This window comes from Stenella coeruleoalba (genome assembly GCF_951394435.1).
Source record: "Stenella coeruleoalba genome assembly, chromosome: 6".
Taxonomy (NCBI): Eukaryota; Metazoa; Chordata; class Mammalia; order Artiodactyla; family Delphinidae; genus Stenella; species Stenella coeruleoalba.
The window spans coordinates 126,288,656-126,307,774 of record NC_137151.1 but is presented as its reverse complement, the minus strand read 5'-3'; the positions used below and the strand labels follow the sequence as shown (position 1 = coordinate 126,307,774).

General features: G+C 49.2%; 1 protein-coding gene across 1 annotated transcript in view; it reads left to right on the top strand.

The window, feature by feature from the left end:
• Positions 1 to 19,119, top strand: part of HDAC4 (histone deacetylase 4) — a 286,639-nt gene that overhangs the window by 32,518 nt on the left and 235,002 nt on the right. Inside the window, exon 2 of the mRNA XM_079924568.1 lies at positions 11,130 to 11,371. Within this exon, the coding sequence (XP_079780694.1) occupies positions 11,350 to 11,371 (22 nt within the window). The 5' untranslated portion in view covers positions 11,130 to 11,349. The remainder of the gene's footprint in view (positions 1 to 11,129; positions 11,372 to 19,119) is intronic.

Genomic DNA, 19,119 nt, shown 5'->3' with positions numbered 1-19,119 from the left:
CGCCTGAGACGTGGTCCTTGATTTCTTCCCTTCATCTCCGAAAGGCAGAGTGCTGTTGCTTTTGCAGTTCGACTTTGACCTCAGCCCCTTCCGAGGTGATTTCTGAGGTGGAGTCAGGAAAACGTTTCAAAAGTTCATTCAGCTTGGCCCGTTTCCGTTGCGGGCCTGCTGTGCGCCGCCCTCTAGGGTGCGAGAAGGGCCGCGGGTCACAGAGGTCACGGAGCTTTACGCTCCACGCTGGGGCAGCGGGACTGACGGTGAGGAAATGATCACATAAAGATATCAGGTTGGCATCTCATACGATATCAGAGGGAGAAAGGGGCTTGGAAGGGAAAGAGCAGGGTGACGGCAGCGGCGGGGCAGTGCTGTCAGGGAACGCCCCCCTGGGGAGATACAGTGGAGAAAAGTGGGGGAGTGAGCCCACAGACACATGGGCACAGGGCTGCAGAGGGGCGACGGCTGGGGAGTTGATGGCTGCTTGGTGCCCGGCCCTGGGGCCGCGGTCCACGTGTGTGCAAAGGGCCGGAGGCAGCGCTGGGTCCTGCTTTCCCTGTGGCCTTTGGCCGCTGAGCCTTTCTTCATAAAGCGTCTCCTGTGAGTGCAGCTGAAAACACCCCAGTGAGCGCTGGCTTACTCCAGCCTGGAGTCTTACAGGGAGAAGCAGCCCAGGGAGGACGAAAGACTGGTCCAAGGTCGTGCAGCTCGCCAGGGGGATGCTGGGCTGATGGGGCCCAGGCCTCCCATGCCGGACGTGGTGCTGTTCAGGGACATGTGTGCCCACCGGTTCCCCTGGCGCTTCCCCCGAGCACGGGAGACAGACGTTAATGTTCATCAGGAAAGGAAAGTCGGGCAGCTGGGGAGGCCCCATAGTCCTGGCTGTCGGGGCCCTGCTTCAGCCCCGCTCAGCACAGTGCTGGGCCCAGCCCCCAGCTCCCCTGCGGCCTTGCCTGCCCAGTCCAGTGTCCTCCTGTCCTGTCACAGCCCCTAGCCTGCCTCTGGGGAATGACCCCTTTCCCACTGGGTTCCCTTTGGGGGGGCTGCCTGTCAAGGTGTTCAGCCCCGGCCTTGCCAAGAGGTGTGACTCACGGCCCGACCGATATGGGCCCCTTGGAAAACTTGGAGTCTCAGGCAGTGTTCCTGCAGGGACTGTCCGCCGTCTGTTAAGTCCTGCCTCCAGGCGCCCCCTCCAGATCCCCCCCCACGCCCAGCTCTCTAGATCCATCTGGGAGGTCTTTGTTTACCTAGTTCATCCAGGGGCCACTTCTGTTGCTTGTAAACTTGAACCACTGGTGGATACGCCTTCCTCCTAACATGCCTGTGTTCTAGAGCCCGAGTTCTTACCTCGCTCTGTATTCTAGAGAGAAGCGTTCACAGACCAGGCATTGAGGTTGTGCCTGTCGGGTTCTAGAACTGGTTCTTCAGCCTCCTAGTTCCAGGTCTGCTGTTCCAGACTCTCCCCGGTCTTTTTCTCCAAGCCCGGCTCCCACTGCCTTTCTCCCAGGGGGCTGGGGGCCCAGGCACGACCTGGCTCTGAGACGGCTATAACCAGATGCAGCCATGGGATGACGTAGCTGGGCTGGCAGAGGCCACCGATGGCCACAGAGGAGCCCAGAGGCTGGGAAGGGACCAAGCGGAGGGAGTGTTCTCATCACACCCTCCTCAGGGGCCCGAGCCCAGGCTCTGGGGAGGGAGGCCATGTCTGGGTTGGTGCTGTCGCCTTGGCCTGCCCCGGACCCTGCCCCAACTCTCTGTACTGCTCAGAAACCTTCAGGGGCTTCTGCTTCCCCCAAAATAGAGGACATGATATTACGCAAAGGCCACTGTTTATAACAGACTGCATTCTGACTAGATCATATCAAAGGAAAAGTCAGAGGAGGAAAAATGGGTTACACAGGTCTGCCCATTTATACTGTACAGTTACACTTTGGACATGTCAATGTGTGTAAAGGAGATACGGGTGAAGCCAGCCTGGTAGGGGGCCAGTAATCGTTGAAGCTGGGTGCTGTGGGCTCATACTATAGTGTTTACTTCGTGTAATTTGAAATTTCCATAATACAAGAGCTTTTTTTTCTTTAAGCAAGAGAAATTTACATTAAAACCCTGTAAAATCTTAATGTAATCGCAAATATCAATGTGAACATTCTTTTTTCTTAAAAATTTGTATTTCTTACTCTTCGCATATCCAAAAAATAAGCAGTTAAAACCAACAAGGATGTGGGGGAAACCGAAATGAAATACAGATACTGACAAATGAGTCGAGTTCTATCACGTAATAAATACATAAGCCACCGCACTGAAGGGGCTCGGAAGGGAAGAGCTGCCCCGGTCACTGTGGGAACCTGCGTCCTGACCACATACTGTGAGGCTGGAGGCAAGAACCGGACGTGAATTGTCGTGTGGGGGTCAGCAGTTGTGAAAGTACTTTATACTAGAATGTATACTAGAGTACAGCAAGTAAGCAAACAGACTGTAGCTCGTAAGAACCAGGTTTCTCACTGCTGGAGAAATAAGTTGAAAATCAGGAAAGGGGGAGACTAAAATCCACCTGTGATGTTGGGTTGGAATCTGAGGTGTCAGTGTAAACTTATGATTAAAAAAAATATAAACCAATAGATAGGCACTAAAATATAAATGTGTGTGTTAGTGTCAGATGTACTGTGTGCAGGGAGGGTCCTACAGCAGTGACACCCACCAGTAACAGGCACCGCCGGCACCCAGATCTTAGCGTCTACACACAGTTCTCCAAAAACGGGAACCAGGGCTCCCAGGAGGAGTGGCTGATTCCAAGCTTGTGACAGGGACACCTTGTGGAAGTAGAAAGTAAGGAAGTGCTAAAAAAAATAAAAGACGGGGTGGGGGCTTGTCAGAAAAACATAGGCGCTTCCAGTGGCCGAAGCTTGGATGACAAAATAAGTAATGGTGGTGTTGGATTGTCATGCACAGAATAGAATGAAAATCCGTAAATTCACACTGATATAAATAAACGATTAAACAGCGAGATGGACAAGTGGTAGCGCATCCTTGCAGTGGAGTTCTAATTAACACAAGCAGAAGAAAGGAGGGAAGTCAGGCATCACCACTGGGCAATAACCAAGGCAGTGAGAGTTGTAGACCGGATTCCCCCGGTGGGTCCCAGAGCTGCGGAGAAGCCCAGTGCAGCGAGCCTGGGCTCTCTCTTCTTGAGTCCACTTTGATAGTTTGGGTCTTTTAGGACGTTTGTTTATTTCATCTAAATTGTCAGATTTCGTGGCATAAAGTTGTTCATCATATTTCCTTGTCATTCATTTCCTATCTGTATGGTCTACAGTTAATCCCCTCTCATTCTGGATGTTGTTAATTTGTGTCTTCTTTCTCTGTTTTTCCTGATAAGTTTAGCTAGAGGTTTATCAATTTTACTTTCTCAAAGAATCAGCATTTAGTTTCACTGATTTTTCTATTTCATTGATTTCTGCTCTTTGTTATTGTCTTTTTTCTGCTATTTTGGGTCTGGTTTATCCTTTTTCTAGTGTCTAACAGTAAAACCTGAGGTCATTGACTTAGGACCTTCTTCTCTCATGCAGGCATTCAGTGCTATAAACTTCCTCTCAGCACTACAAACATGTTGTGCTTCATTTTCATTCATTTCAAAATACTTCATAATTTCTGTTTTAATTTCTTCTTTGACCCATGAAGTGTATTATTTAGTTTCCAGATATCTGGTTTTCCAGATATCTTTCTGTTACTGATTTCTAATTTCAAGTCAGAAAACATACTTTGTATATCTTGACTTGAGTCTTTTAAAATTTATTGAGACCAAAAGATGGTCTGTCTTGGTAACTATTCTGTGTGGATTTAAAAAGAATGTGAAGAGTATGTATTCTGCTGTCGTTCATGAAGTGTCTATAAACCTCATCTTGGTCAGGGTGGGTGATGGTGTTGTTCGTGTCTTCTCTGCTCTTGCTAATTTTCTGTCTCCCTGTTCTAACCACTATTAAGAGCAGGGTGTTGAAATTTCCACCTACAGATTTGTCCATTTCTCCTTACACTTTTACTAGTTTCTGCTTCATGTATGAAGCTCTGTTATCAGGTGCATACGTGTTTAGGAATGTTATGTCCTTTTAATGAATAGACCCCTTGATCGTTATGAAATGACCTTCTTTATCCCTGGTGATATTCTTTCGTTAACATTTACTTTGTCTGATATTCATGTGAACATTATAGCTTTCTTTTGATTAGTATTTGCATGGTATATCTTTTTCCATCTTTCACTACTTAAAACACGTTCCTTGTAGGCAGCATATGTTTGGGTCCGTGATGCTTGGGGAAGATATATTTTACAATAAAAAGCATGACCTCTTCTCTCTAAACCATTTTTAGTCCTACCTCACATAATTCCTCTTTATACTCTGGAAGCAGGGTCTTGCTTTTTCATCCCATCTGACAACCTCTTTAATTGGGGCGTTTAGACCATTTGATCTGGTCATTGATATTGTTTGGTTTAAAGCTACCATCTTGCTTTTTGTTTTCTACTTGTCACTTTTGTGTTCTGTTTTTCTCTTCTTCTGCCTTCATTTGGATTGAGTATTTTTATGATTGTATTAATTTTATTATATTATATTATTTTATGATTGTATTAATTTTATTGGCTTGTTAATTATAATCATTTCTTTTTTAAGTGGGACTTTAGGATTTATAGTCTACATCTTCCGCTTATCACAGTCTTATCTTCAAGGTTAAACTACTTCATGTCTAATGTAAGAACATACTACAGTATACTTCTGTTCGTCCCCTCCCAGTCTTTGTGTTATTTTTATTTGTTTATTTATTTTTTTAGCGGTATGCGGGCCTCTCACTGCTGTGGCCTCTCCCGTTGCGGAGCACAGGCTCCGGATGCGCAGGGTCAGCGGCCATGGCTCACGGGCCCAGCCGCCCCGCGGCGTGTGGGATCTTCCCGGACCAGGGCACGAACCCGCGTCCCCTGCATCGGCAGGCGGACTCTCAACCACTGCGCCACCAGGGAAGCCCCTTTGTGTTATTTTTGACATATGTTTTCTCAGTACGTATGATATAAACTTTGTAATATGTTATGACTTTTGCATTAAACAGTTCTCTTTAAGAGAGATTCAGCATCAGAGAAGAATCTTTTCTATTTACCTGTATGGTTCCCATTTCTGAAGCTCTTCACTCCTCTGTGTAGATCTGTGTTTCCATCTGGTACGATTTTCCTTTTGCCTTTGAGATTTCTTTTAGTGTAGGTCTGCTGGTGATGAATATTTTCGCTTCTGAATACCGGAAAACATCTCTATTTCACCTTTGTTTTTGAAAGATGTGTTTTTCGCGTGGTGCAGCATTTGTGTGTGTGTGAGTCCCTTTGAAAGGTGCTGCTCCAGTGTCTTCTGGCTTTTGCATTCTCTGCCCTGAGAAATCCGCTGTTGTTCCTATTTTTGTTTTTCTGTCCGTGATGTGACTTTTCCTTCCCAACCGCTTTTGAGACATTATCTTAAACCTGGTTTTAAGTAACTTGATTATGCTCTGTCCAGGTGTGATCTTCATCATGTGTCTGTGCTTGGAGTTGGTCGCACTCTTGGGTCTATGGGTTTATAGTTTCACCAAATTTGGGAAATTTAAGCCGTTATTTCTTCACATGTTTTCTGTGTCCTCCCTGCACTGGTACCTGGAAACTGTCTCCGAGCAGTCAGCTGGGACGACTGGGCAGCTCATCATGTTTGTGTCTCCTCAAGGGTCACATGCCTGATGTCCAGTGTCTGGAAGCCACAGTTGCATGTGTTTTGTCTGTTGGAGCTGCTTTGTGTAGGAGAGTAAATCTGGACTGTATTATTCTATTTTGACTAGAAGCAGAATTCTGATCGTCCCCAGGGAAATCGTCAAAGCTTTATTAGAAGCTTTTGGTTTAAGATAAATAATGATCGGATCAATGGCTAGTACCTGGATGTTAGCCGTGTGCCAGCCCTGTCACGGTGCTTCTCCTGTGCTAACGCATTTAGTCCTTACGACACTCCTGTGATGGTCACAGTGCTGTTTCCCATCTCATCCCCATTCCCATAGGTTAGGAGGTGGGGCAGAGAGCGGTCCGGCTGCTTGCTCAAGGTCATGTTTGTATTAAAATGTGACCTGAGATTCACACCTGGAGCCCAGGATGCTGGTGGCCTTGGCTCTCATGCCAGCGCTCTCAGCTGTGAGCTGGACTCTGCCAGCTGACAACTGACCGGAAGTTTATGGCTCCTCTCAGAGACCCAGGGTGCAGAGTCTCCTGATAGACCTGGTGTGGCTGAGGTCGGAGGAACTGGGCTAAATGATGCAGCTGGAGGTTCAGCTGAGAGCCGAGAGGGAGATCCCCTGCCCCACTGTCTCCCCTGGGACTTACAGAGTCACCCTCTGACCCAGCCAGGACACTGGGCGTCCGTCCCTATGCTGCAGGGGGCTGCTTTCCAGAGCCCATGCCTCTCCGTCTCACGGTGTTGAGAGCATCCTGAGGGAGCTGGCCTATGTGGAATGCGGTCTGGTTATGATGCAGAGGATTGTGAAGTGACGGAGGCACATTTCTCTCTGGAACCGTCCGGGCTCACACAGCGCTGGTGAGGGCGGGTAGGGGACCTGTCAGGGAAGAGGCCTGGGTGCAGTGCGTACTGGGCGTTAGGTGTTGGATTGTGTCGCCCCCACCCAAAAGTTGTATTGAAATCCTGACCCCCAGTACCTCAGAGTGTGAACTCATTTGGGAATGGGGTCTTTGCAGATGTAACTCGTTAAGATGAAGTCGCACTGAAGTCGGTTGAGCCCCTAACCCGCTGTGACTGTGTCCTTCTAAGAAGACGGCCGCGTGGAGGCAGACCCACGGGAGAAAGCAGGGTTGGAGCCCTGCAGCTGCCAGCGCAAGGGCACCCAAGATGCCACAGCTGCCGGAGGCTGGAGGAGGCCGGGAGGGATTTCCCCGCGGCTTTCGGGGACGGCCTCGCTGACACCTGGGTTTCAGACTCTGAAACTTTCTTGCCTCCAGACTGTGAACAATACACTTCTGTGGTTTTTAAACCGCTCAGTCTGTGGTCCTTTGTCTATACATATTAAGCCGTAGGAAATGAGCCCACTGGGGTTGTGTAGGTTCTTTCATATACATCCCGCCCTGTAACAAGGCATGTTCTTTTTTTAAAGATTTTTTTTTTTTTGATATGGACCATTTTTAAAGTCTTTGTTGAATTTGTTACAGTGTTGCTTTTGTTTTACGTTTTCGTTTTTTGGCTGTGAAGCATGTGGGATCTTAGCTCCCCTACCAAGGATCGAACCCACACCCCCTGCATTGGAAGGTGAAGTCTTAACTGCTGGACTGCCAGGGAAGTCCCAAGGCATGTTCTTATGACTTGAAGTAGCTCACGTCCTACTGGTACATGGGGGAGAGGTGTCAGTGTAGTGCAGAGGTTGAGCTGGGTCACACTGGATTCTTCCTGCTTCACTGATGCTTCTTACCATCAAGGAACAGGGTTTGACTGTTAAGGACACCCGCAGGCTGGACGTGGGACCCTGGAGGGATGCCCTGTGTCTGTGTGCACTTTCCTCCCACCACCTCAGCTCTGCCTCTTGCTTGTTTCGGCAGACTGCGCCTTCTCAGAAATGTTCACTGCACGGTTTTCTCCATCTTTGTATGTTCTGTCCCCGATTCCATAACTCAGAAGCTTCAATTCTTCCTTTTAACCTCTCTCATCAAAACGTTGCCAGCTTTTATAAGGACTTTTTATTTATTAGGAATTTTACATGTCTTTTTTTAAACTATGGTACTTTAAACATTAGAGTTAGTGTTGATTTTTGTAGTACCCTGGTTATTAAATTGCAGTTTTGAATAGTCTGCTCCAACCTTATTTTTTTTTCATAAGCCCAGGTATTTTTAGTATGCAGGTTTTTGGAGTGTGAGGTTCTTCCAGAGCGTGTATATTGTATTATAGCAGAAGCTTCTGTGTTCTGTTCAGTCTGCATCTGGGAAGAGAGCCGTCTCAGTCTGGCAGCCTCGCACTAGGTGAGAGCCTGCTGGACACTAGCCGTTTGGTTCGGGGCTGTGCATGTCAGCTGCAGAGGGGGTGGCTCTGAGAAGCGTTTTAGCCACTATTGCAGTAGACAGAGGAGCGGGTAGGAGCAGAGGACAGAGTCTTTGGGCAAAACTCAGGTCTGGACCACAGCTATTCTTTTTTTTTTTTTTTTAATATTTACTTATTTGGCTGTGCTGGGTCTTAGTTGCAGCACATGGGATCTTCGTTGCTGTGTGTGAGGTCTTTTAGTTGCGGCACGCAGGGTCTTCGGTTGCGGCCTGCGGAATCTTTAGTTGTGGCATGCAGAATCTTTTTTTAGTTGTGGCATGTGGGATCTAGTTCCCTGACCAGGGATCATACCTGGGCCCCCTGCATTGGGAGTGCAGTCTTAACCACTGGACCACCTGGGAAGTCCCTGGACCACAGCTATTCTTATTTGAGGATAAATAAATAATCCCCACCATGGGGTCTTAAAAGGTATCCCAGAATGTGGGGGAAAGGGAGCTACCCTGAAAGGCAGAAGACAGATATACCTCTGAAAACAATTTATAGTCAGAATCAGAAAAAAGAAATTTTGAAAAGACTTTGACTAGGAAGACAAACAGAACAGAAGGTCATGAGGAGGGAATCAGCTGAGAGGAAAAGATAATGGAATGAGCTGTAAAGGGAAACGTTTGAAACAAAGAGCTTAAGGTTTAGTTAAAATCTGTATGAAAAGCCATAGGAGTAAAACGGATATCATGGAAACTAGGAGCAGTGCTGTGGAGAACACGCTGGCGAAGGCTCTTGGGATGCAGAGTGAACGACGATGTGCCGGTGCTGCGAGAGGCCAGATACGATGGGGAGGTTTCAGCCAGACGGTGTGGGAAGCTCTGGAGATGACAAAACAAATGTAACAAAACAATTGTCAAAACGTGATTGAAGAGCATTTTCCTGAGCAGAAAAAAAGACCTGTGTGTATTGAAAGGTTCATGTTTGGAACAAAATAAAGGGAAAGAGACTGACCACACATCTTCTGACAACATTTTTGAATTTCAAGATTAAAGTTAAAAAGAAGTCCTGGCAGAATCCAGACAGAAGAAAGCCTCAGAACTCAGCCCCAAAGGCTCCCTGGAAAGGAAGTGCTGCTTTGCTGGGCCCGCGTTTTCTGTATCTGAGGAGGGGGCAGTGGCTAAGATTTTGAGGGAGAAATATTTGTGATCCAAGACTTTTATACCCAGCCAAGTTGTGATTTTTGTGTGAAGGATACAGAGCCATCCGAGGCTTGCAGGGGTTTGCAAAATATACCATCTGCATTGCTTTCAAGACAATGGTGTTTCTTTCTGGTTGAGAGATGAGTAAAAATTCCATTTTTTCTAAAATTTTATTGAAGTGTAGTTGATTTACCATGTTGTATGGATTTCTGCTGTACAGCAAAGTGACTCAGTTATACATATATGTATTCTTTTTCATGTTCTTTTCCATTCTGGTTTATCGCAGAATATTGAATATAGTTCCCTGTGCTATACAGTAGGACCTTGTTGTTTATCCATTCTATATATAATAGTTTTCATCTGCTAATCCCAGCCTCCCACTCCATCCCTCCCCTCTCCCCTGCTTGGCAATGACTTGTTCTCTATGTCTGTGCGTCTGTTTCTGTTTTGTAGATAAGTTCATTCGTGTCATAGTTTAGATTCCACATATAAATGATATCATATGATATTTGTCTTTCTGATTTACTTCACTTAATAGGATCATCTCTAGGTCCATCCGCGTTGCTGCAAATGGCATTATTTCATTCACCTTTTATGGCTACTATTCCATATATATATATGCCACATCTTCTTTATCCATTTAAGAGATGAATAAATAAGTTACTGTGTTTTCTAAGGAAATAAACAGATATAGAACAGTAATCAGAAAGATATTAATCACAGAGTTATAGATAACGTATAATTGGGGTTTAATCCTTTACATGATGAATGGTTTAGGGTTCTTTGGTTATAAGCAATAGGGGGAGAAAGAAAATCCTTGAATAATTTAATCAAGAACAGGAATTTGTTACACTACTAAAGGAGCGGGTGATAGGCCTCAGAGGACCCCTGAGCCCAGGTCAGTGGGAGGATGTTCATAATTACCATTTCCTCAGTTTATCTCCGTATTCCGATTGTAAAGTAAAACATGCTCATCGCAGCAAAGTATTTAAAAAGTCACTGGTGACGCCATCCCACCGAGGCAGACGCTTGGCGGTGGGGATTCGTGCCCTGGTTTCTTTGGGCTCCTCCTCTGTTAGGTGCCTGTGACCTATGGAAGAGGGTGGTCTTGGGAAGAGGATTTGATGAGCTCGGCTTACAGTACGTGCCACCCTCCCGTCTGGGGACGGACCTGTGATTGGCAGAGCTCATCAGAGCCACCTGGAGTGGGGGAGGAGCAGGTCCTCCCAGGGAGGCGGCAGGCAGCTCCGTCACAGACGCAGAGGGAAACGGCCTTCAAAGCGCTGTTAACCAGGAGTTGTTCATGACATTGGAAAATGCCTGACTGTCGTGTCAGCAAAGGGAATAGGGTGTCCAGCTGTAGAGCTAGTAGCCAGTATGGGCGAAAGGCGAAGAAGGACGGCAAGGAAATGCATCACAGTATTACCAGGTGTTTGCCTCTGTGTCACGGCATCACGATCACCTTTTAAATACTTCCTGTGATGAGCAGGTTTTGCTTTTACGATCAGAAAATGGAAATAAATTGAGGAAATGGTTATTAGGAAGATGGAAACCTGGGGAATGATTTAGGGCGTAAGTGAGGGAAGCTGAATTTAAACTTAAACTCTGAGATTGCCGCTACGTAAAATAGGAATAGTCGGGGATATAGCGAAAATGAAAAAATGTGTGTGTGGGGAGTGGGCTTAAAGTGATTTCTTGTTTAAAACGTTTTCCGTCCTCAGTGTCGAGGTTGTGGCACAGATACGCTGTTACACGTATTTACATACATTTACTAACAAAACGTCCAAGTAGTTCGTACAATTTTCAAATGATGGTTCCATGGATTGTAGAGACGGGGGTGGAGCGTGAACGATTGATTCCGTGCTCCATGTGGTGTCCGGGGGGCCTTCACCTCCTAACCGAAGCCTCCCCTTTCTCTCCCCAGACAGGTCGTCTCCTGAGAGCCCGGGGAGACCCCTGCCCTCCTTTGGATTACTGGGCCCACTACGTGGTCGGCGAGACGGGGAGCTTTCGTGGCCGTGGACCAGCCGTGCGCGTCGCTGGACTTGTATGTGCCGGTGGGACCCTGGGGCTCTTCGGAGCTCCCGTTCATGTGGAAGTTTTGAGCCCTTTTGAATCCCTTGAAGGAGAAGCCGCTGCTCGCAATGAGCTCCCAAAGCCATCCAGGTAAGCGGGGCCCTGGGTCCTCTTGGCGGACGCGCTGCCCTCACAGCTGGTCCTGGGTCTCCCACTGGGTCCTCCATCATGACCGCCGTCGGTTTACGACGGCGCCGAGGGCACAGTAGGCTGCTCTTCGTCTCAGTGGCGGAAGGCTGAGGAGGGCCTCACGGAGACGTGGGGTCCAGCCTCCGCCGGGACCTGCATGCCGACTTGAGCGGCACCCGTTTCTCTGGTGCTTCAGGGAGGTGACGGGTACGCGTCCACTTGCGTCTTCGTCTCCAGCTGCTCTGTTTCTGGGGGCCGTGGGGGTGGGAGGGCCTCTGGTCCGACTCTGAGAAGAAGCACGATCGGTGCCCATCAGTGGTGGCCAAGGGGCATCGCTCCTGGTGCCCGAGGCTTTTTATGAGGCGCTGCACTAAGCATCTTATGCGCATTGACTCCTCAATAGGCCCTAAACGTCTCCCACCTGGCGGGAAGAAGTGACTTGCCCCAGGTCACAGGGCTAGTAAGTGGCCAAATGGGGCCGGGAGCCACGTTTGCATGGCTCTTAGCTTCAGAAGCGTGTTGCGGACACACGCGTTCGGGGCTCCTCCTCCCCCGTCTCCCCCGTCGCAGAGTCACCGTGCTCGCTCCGACCAAGCTGGGAGCCCTGCCTTGTCCCGCCGCACCGTCCAGCGCAGTGTGGCCTTGGGCCACTTAGCTGTCAGTTGTCCTGAGTCTGCCTGGGCAGGTGCAGGGCATCCTTGAGGCACCGCATCCGTCAGTGCGGCTGTGGGTCCGGCTCAGCAGAGAGGGGTGGGGCTTGGTGTGGTCTCTCCCTTGGGGATTGGCCCCCCCGCACGTTCACACCCCTCTCCTTGGCCCGATCAGAGTTGTCTGAAGCTCCCGAGAGCAGGATTCCCGGTTGTATTTAGGTATGAAGAGGCTTTATTGATTTAAAATGTGTCAAAGTGTCAAAGTGTCAAACAAAATTCAGCAGTCTGGATGGAAGTGGGTGAGGTAGACCGTGGACTCTCCCTCCCACTCAGAGTTGGGGACATGCCTTTCTCCTGTGTCTGAACAGGTAGGGTGTGTGTGTCAGTTTTAACAGAGTGTAAGCATTCTGTCTCTGGGGCTCTGTTTTATTTTTCCCGTTTTAGTGCAGTTTGAGCATCAGACAGACTTACTTTTGGTAGCTCGAAGATGGATATTTATGTGGTATATGGCTGCAGCGGTATTTATAACAGCCCCAAACCGGCATCAAACAATTATTATATACATATATTTTGAACATACGCTTCTGTAAGATCTCCACTGGATCAATTCCAAGAGGTAGAATTGCTGGGTTGGTGGGCATGTGCATGTAAACCTTCTAAGGTTACTCTCAAATTGCTCCAGAAACTCTGCCTCAACTTCTCTTAATCGTAGTTTATGAACATAGATACTTTCCTTCATTGGCACCTGCACTAGGTGAATTCAGTCTATTTCATTCTTGTCAACAGTCTCGGGAGAAATTATTGTTTGAATTTACATTCCTGTACACATGGGGGTGCACTGTTTTTGCATGAGCTGCCATAGATGTCATCAGATCTCGTACATGCCACCGGGCATTTGAAGAGAAAGAGTACTCTTTTTCCCCTTATTTTTTTCTTTCTTCTTGTTGTTGTTGGTTTTTTTTTTTTTTTTTTTTTGGTCTAAAGCAGTCTCCATGTATACATCAATACTGTATGTAAAGTTTTCTCATTCATAAGTATTACATACAGTTGACCCTCAAACCGCAAGGGGGTCAGGGGTGCCGAGCCTGTCCGCAGTCGACAATCCACGTGTAGTTTATAGTCAGCTCCCTGCATCCACAGCTGGCTCCTCCGTGTCTGCAATTCCCCGTCCGGGAATTCAGCCCATCACGGATGGCGTGGTACCGTGGTACTTACTATGAAAAAATCCACCATAAGTGGTTGGCACAGTTCAAGCCCGTGTTGTTCAAGTGTCAAATATATTTACATAGGAGTATCTGTATGTATTTTTCCTCTATATGTTATTTTGTCTATACATATTAAGTTAATTGAGATCTAGATCAGTATGGCTTTATCTTTTCTGTCTCCTCGATTTCTAGAGAAATGTGTGCTTTCCATTATGACTCTAGTTTGTAATATTCTTTTTACAAAAAGACCATCTTATGGACCGTTTTTTGGCTTTATGTATTCCAGTGTGTTTTTCAGCACTAAAAAACTCATGACTGTTATCTCTTGGTGGCCCTGGTCTCTTAACAAAATACAACGTATTTCCCTGTTCTCTTAACAAAATACAACGTATTTCCCTGTTCTCTTAACAAAATACAATGTATTTCTCTTTGTTTCATGTTTCTTCGCCCCAAAGTTAATCAGTCTCCTAAAAGTATTTCTGCCCTTGGTTTCTTTGGGCTGAGAAACGCTTCTCCACCCACTTTTCTTACCCTCACAAGCCTGGTCCCCGTGAACAGCAGAGATCTAGTTGGGTTTTGCTTTTTTCTCCTTCCCAGAGTCTTGCGTCTCACGTGGGGAGTTCACCCGTGGCTGTTGACTGCCGTCGTGTCCTGCCTGGTGTGTGTGCGTCGTTCTTGACGCTGGAAGCTCTGTCTCTCTCAGTGGGTGGAGCTGGCGAGGCAGGGCTGCCTTGTGGCCTGAGCCTCTTCCCTCCTCTTCCCTCTGATGTAGGGAGTGGTGCGCTTGGGGCCTGAAGCTCTCCTTCAGGGGCCCGCCCTCCTTCCCTGAGCAGCCCCTGGAGCTGCAGCAAGGGACTGCAAACAGTGCTTGCCACCACGAGGGTCCACACGCTGGCCGGTCGGTCGCCCTCCGCCCCCGGCTGCCCTGCTGCTTCCCCTGGGCCGTTTTGGGCTGAGCTGTGGGTCTGCACACCCCCTCCTCCACAAGGCCGTTGCCAGCCTGGGGCGACGGTCTGCTCACCAGTGATGGTTTTCCCATCACTTGGACCCCCTGGGATGTACATTTTCTAGGAAATCCCTCCAGGTTTCTTGTCGGTTGACGCTACTGCTTTCCCACTGTCTAGCCTCGCTGCAAATCCCTTCATGTTTATATTTATCTTTTGTCATTTTAGTGGATTTGAGGGAGGAAGAGAACTAATTAATACTGACTTGTTCAATTCGCTCTTCTGAACAGGCATTTCTCGCCGTTCTCTGTCTTGTCTTCAGCCCGAGCAGACGAGTCCTGTTTCAGTCTCTGCATCCCTGGGACGTGCGGTGCCGGTCTCTCCTGGCCGCGCACCCTCCCTCCCCCTGCGGCACCTGGGTGCCTCCTGTCCCAGCCGCGGCTCTGCCAGCTCCTGTGTGGCCCTCGGCGCCGGGCCGGGGGAGGCCAGCCGCTGCGGGCCCCTCCTCTCACGCTTGCAGTGCCGGCTGGCTTCGGCCCTTTTCCTTTGATGTGTAGCGTTTTTCTCCCCCCGTTTGCCTTGAACACTCCCTCTGGTGTTGGGTGAGGTGTGCATTATGATTTTATTGCCGTTCTTTCTGAACTTTGCCAGAGCCAGGCCCTGGTTCTCTGACGTAAAACTGTTAACTGTTGGGTTTTATTGCTCTGGATAACTATTTCTAATGATGCGTGCAGCCTGAGGAAAGGGCCTGGCTTGATTTAGTCTAAGAGAACTCTTCTTTGAGAGCAGGAAGAATGAAAAGAGCCTCTGAGATGTTGTGCTTCCTGTCTGCCCCAGCGCTCCAAGCCTTTCCCTGCTGGGATGTGCCCAAGCGGTCGGGGGCTACTAGGACGCAGGGCCTCGCTTCGAAGCCGAGTCCCCGGCCGGACTGAGCGACTGTAGACAGTCCATGGGTCTGCTGGCAGGACAGACACGGGCTCCTTCGTTGCTCCCTCTTCCTTTGTTTTCCTCAGATGAACACTGTAGAGTTCCTTGTGGTTGGACTGTGCTAGGATATGGGGGCCTCGGCTGGCTTACAGGAGAACCAGACGCTGTCGCTCGGCCACCTTTCTGCCACTCCCACCCCGCCCAGTGCAACTCACCTTCTTTGCAGTAACGTTTCTGCCTAGAGCAAGTCTGGAGGAGGGACTGTAAGCCTTAGGGAGCCCCGTACGGAGCCTCCTGGACCTGTGTGTGGGCATCCAAACCACGCCCTCGACGGAGAGCTGGCTGACTGTCATTCAGGTGCCCCATCCCTCCCTGTGTCTTGGTAAGAGGCACGTATCGTGTTAAAAGCAGGGTAACTGTTTTGAGGGAAACTTGTATGTTTCTGATCCGTGTTTTAATTTGGACCATACTCTGATTTCTCAGTATCCTCTTCAGTGTGAAATGCCCCGTCCACATAAAAGCAGCTAAAAAGTCTGTGTCAACAGTTACTTGGTGATTAATGAGTTTCAACATAGTTTGATTTCTTCAGGCCGTCGTAAAGTTCTAATCCTGTAAGTCTCCCAGGAGAGGCTCTTGGCCTCCGCTGGTCTGAGCCGGAGCCCTGGTATTGCTTTGTTGGATCTCGAGCCTGTTTATTTCAACCAGTTTGGCCACCAAGGGTGTTATATTTTAATATAGAAATGATCTCAGAAAGACACATTTTTATATCATTTAAATTGTGCTTTGCAAGGATTCAGTGTTTCAGGAATGCTGCGAAGTTTTAAGGGGAGAAGTGAATTTTAAGGACTTGCAATTAACACGAAGAAGACATTGATTCTGAGCTGCTGGGGGTGGGTCGTGGACCCTGTGCGAGGCCCTGGGCCACAGGAGGAGAGCTGGGGAGCCGGGAGTGGCCTTGGACAAGGCCCGGGGAGGCCCAGGCCTGGGCTTTCGGGAGGCGGGGTGTGGAGCCAGCAGGTGCGGCCGGCAGAGTCCTGGGAGCTTAGGCCAGGAGATGGAGGCTGTGATCATGCCCATCGGAAGACGGGGAGCAGCTGGAGAAGAGCTTGTTCATGACATTTCTGGGAGGCATGGAGAGTCCCCAGCGGCTGCCGGGCCCGGGGTTCTGCGCAGGGAGAGCAGGGAGGGGAGCCGGGTTCCCGAAGTCGTGCCGAATGCAGGTGTCTTGGGGGGACGGCGGGGAGCCTCATTGTTCAGATGGACCCTGGGGCGGGAGGTACTCGCGGGCCCCTGGTACCGCCCGCTTCTGCTTTCTCAAGGGCAGGTTCAGAAACACCCTGTGCGTTTCCTGTCTGCGAGCGTCCCCCAGGCTCCTCCGGGCACCCGCGCTGCAGTCGCAGCCCCTGAGTTGTCTTGGCCCCGGATCCTCCACGCCATCATTATCTGGGGCTTAATCAGTCAAGGTTTGTTCTGGAAATCATGGAGACATAACGACTTCTTTTTCAACCTCCTTTTTCAAAAAAAAATTCTCAAATTGTGTTTTGTCTTTTAAAAATCACGAATACTCAGTCGTTATGAAGAGCTCAGAAAATTCACTGTCAATGGAGCATTGATGGTTTGTTTTGGCAATTCTCTGAAAATTCTTATACGGTTTGTGGAACATTTGCATTTATGTCCTGTTTTTCAAAGCCACCATTGTAGAAATGCAAATTTCTGAATTCTGAGTTGCTGAATGTTAGATGATTAACGATATTGAAATTTAAGAATGAACTCCCGGTATGTATTTGACATAGAAAGCCCTGTACCAGGATCATTAGAAACCACCGAGCGCAGCTTGTCGGCGGAACAGAAAGGCCGTGATTGAGGCGCCCAGCGGTGGGGACAGGTGGAAGGTGGACAGGTGGGTGCTGGGCGGCCACCCCCAGATGCTGGGCTGTGAAGGGCCGGGGCTGCTCTGTTTAAAAAACCGTAGATGTTTAAAGCTTATAATAGTAACGAATCAACACCGGTTGCTCTCTAACTGCAAGTCAAACTCTGCTGTGCTCTTAGGGGCCCAGAATGAACAGCGACTTGGTTCTGAATTGTGCTTTACGGGTTATCTCATTCGTTTTGCGCGACGGCCCTGGGAAGTGAGCTAGAACTGTTATTCCTGTTCTGTCCATGAGGAACCCAGTCTTGACTGCCATCCAGTGCCCCGCCTAAGGCCAGGTATCTACTCAGAGGCCATCCTGGAACTGGAATCAGTCATCTTCCCTTGAGGGATGTGTGCCCCTCTGCTGGGCAGATGCTGGCCATGCCGGGCCAGTTAGGAATCCATCCTGCTGACCTGCGTGGGGTCCCTGGGCCAGGCCAGACGGAGGCGCCGGCCCCCTTGGTACGGTGTGGTTCATGTGAAGAGGGGATGGGCCGGGGGGGCAGGGGTCCCTCAGAAGGGGTGTGTGAGGTCAGGACGTGTGAGCTGAGTGGGGAGCAGGGCAGGAGCTCGCCTGCCCCGTGGAGCACAGAGGCTGAGATGCCCCAGAGGGGCCCGGAGGCGAGAGCTGGGCTGGCAGAGGTGGGAGATGGGAGTGGAGAGGTGTGCGTCGGGGACGGGGTCCTGACCAGGAGGGGCAGCTGTACCCAGGTCCACGCGGGCCCATCCCGTCTCGGTTCCGAGACCCTGTTGGCGTGGAGAAGGGGTATGGGCCTCGCATCCGGGCGCGCGCTCTGTGCCCTCCTGGGACGCGTGCGTTGTGTCCCCGTGGCTTAAACGTGCGTGGCTCGGCCGTGGCTGGACTTCTTGGCATTTGCAGTGCGCGCAGCATGTCCCTGTGTATTTCTGAACTTCTTTGAGCTTCTCTTTGCCAGTCCTGAGAGCTGACTGGGGGGCTGGCCGACCAGGTTAATGTGGGAGATTTTGGTTGAAACGTCTCATGTTACTTCCACCTAAGAGCCTTTTATTTGCGTATTTCTTGAGACCATGATAAAAAATGGACACTTTTGGGAAAATTATAATCAAGAAAAAAATCAAATGAGGCAAATGACTGTAAACTTTTTAGAATCATGTCTGGCCTTGTGTTTTCACATGGGTTTGCTTTTCCCCACTTGGTAAGGTGCTGGGAATATTGGCCTGTGAGCGGGAGTGCTAAGCAGCGTATGATGGAAAGAGACCTGATTGTGGGATTTTCATGTTTGCCCCCCGCTTCCCCCCGCTTCCCACAAAACAAGCGGAAATAGGAGGGATGAACTCGGCCGGAGCCTGGTCTCCGGGCGTGCTCGGCCCAGGTGGGCAGGGAGGTGGCCACTCCCTAGAGGCTGCGTCAGGTTCTGGGTTTTCTGACCGTCTGTTCGGGTCATGAGCTGGGATGGCCAACAGTGGCCTCGTCCTGTTGGACTTCAGGCCCTGTGTCCCCCCAGCCCTTCTCCTCCTCCCAGCGGCCCGGGGTTCCCGCTGCTGCCGCCTGAATGCAGTGGTCCTGACTCGGAACTGGAACCATCCAGGCCGCAGCGCAGCCTCAGAGCTTTTGGGATTTTAAGATGAACAGCAGTGTTCGACGTTATAGCCATTTTTCTAACTTCTTCTAATACTGTATACTTTTCAAAAGTAGTAGGGAGGCTTATTTAAAAGTGATATTTTTTAAAAAATAAAATGTATGCATATCTTACATATGCTTATTTTTACTCCTTTTGCCGTAGCACTCGTAAAGAGTTCTGTAAGCTTGGTGTCAGCATCTTGATGGGAATTATTGAGTGGCCGCTAACTGGGGGATTTGTCGTCTGCTCGTAACCGTGTTCTCCCAGGGCTCACACGTGCTCTCTGATTCTGTGTTCTCGTTTGATTTGTTATTGTTAAGAGATTATCTTTAGACCTTTCACTGAGGGAGCTTTTGTGACTGATGGCAATTTAGTTATTTATTTATTATTATTTTAACATTTATTTATTTATTATTTATTTATTTATGGCTGGGTTGGGTCTCTGTTGCTGTGCGCGGGCTTCCTCTAGT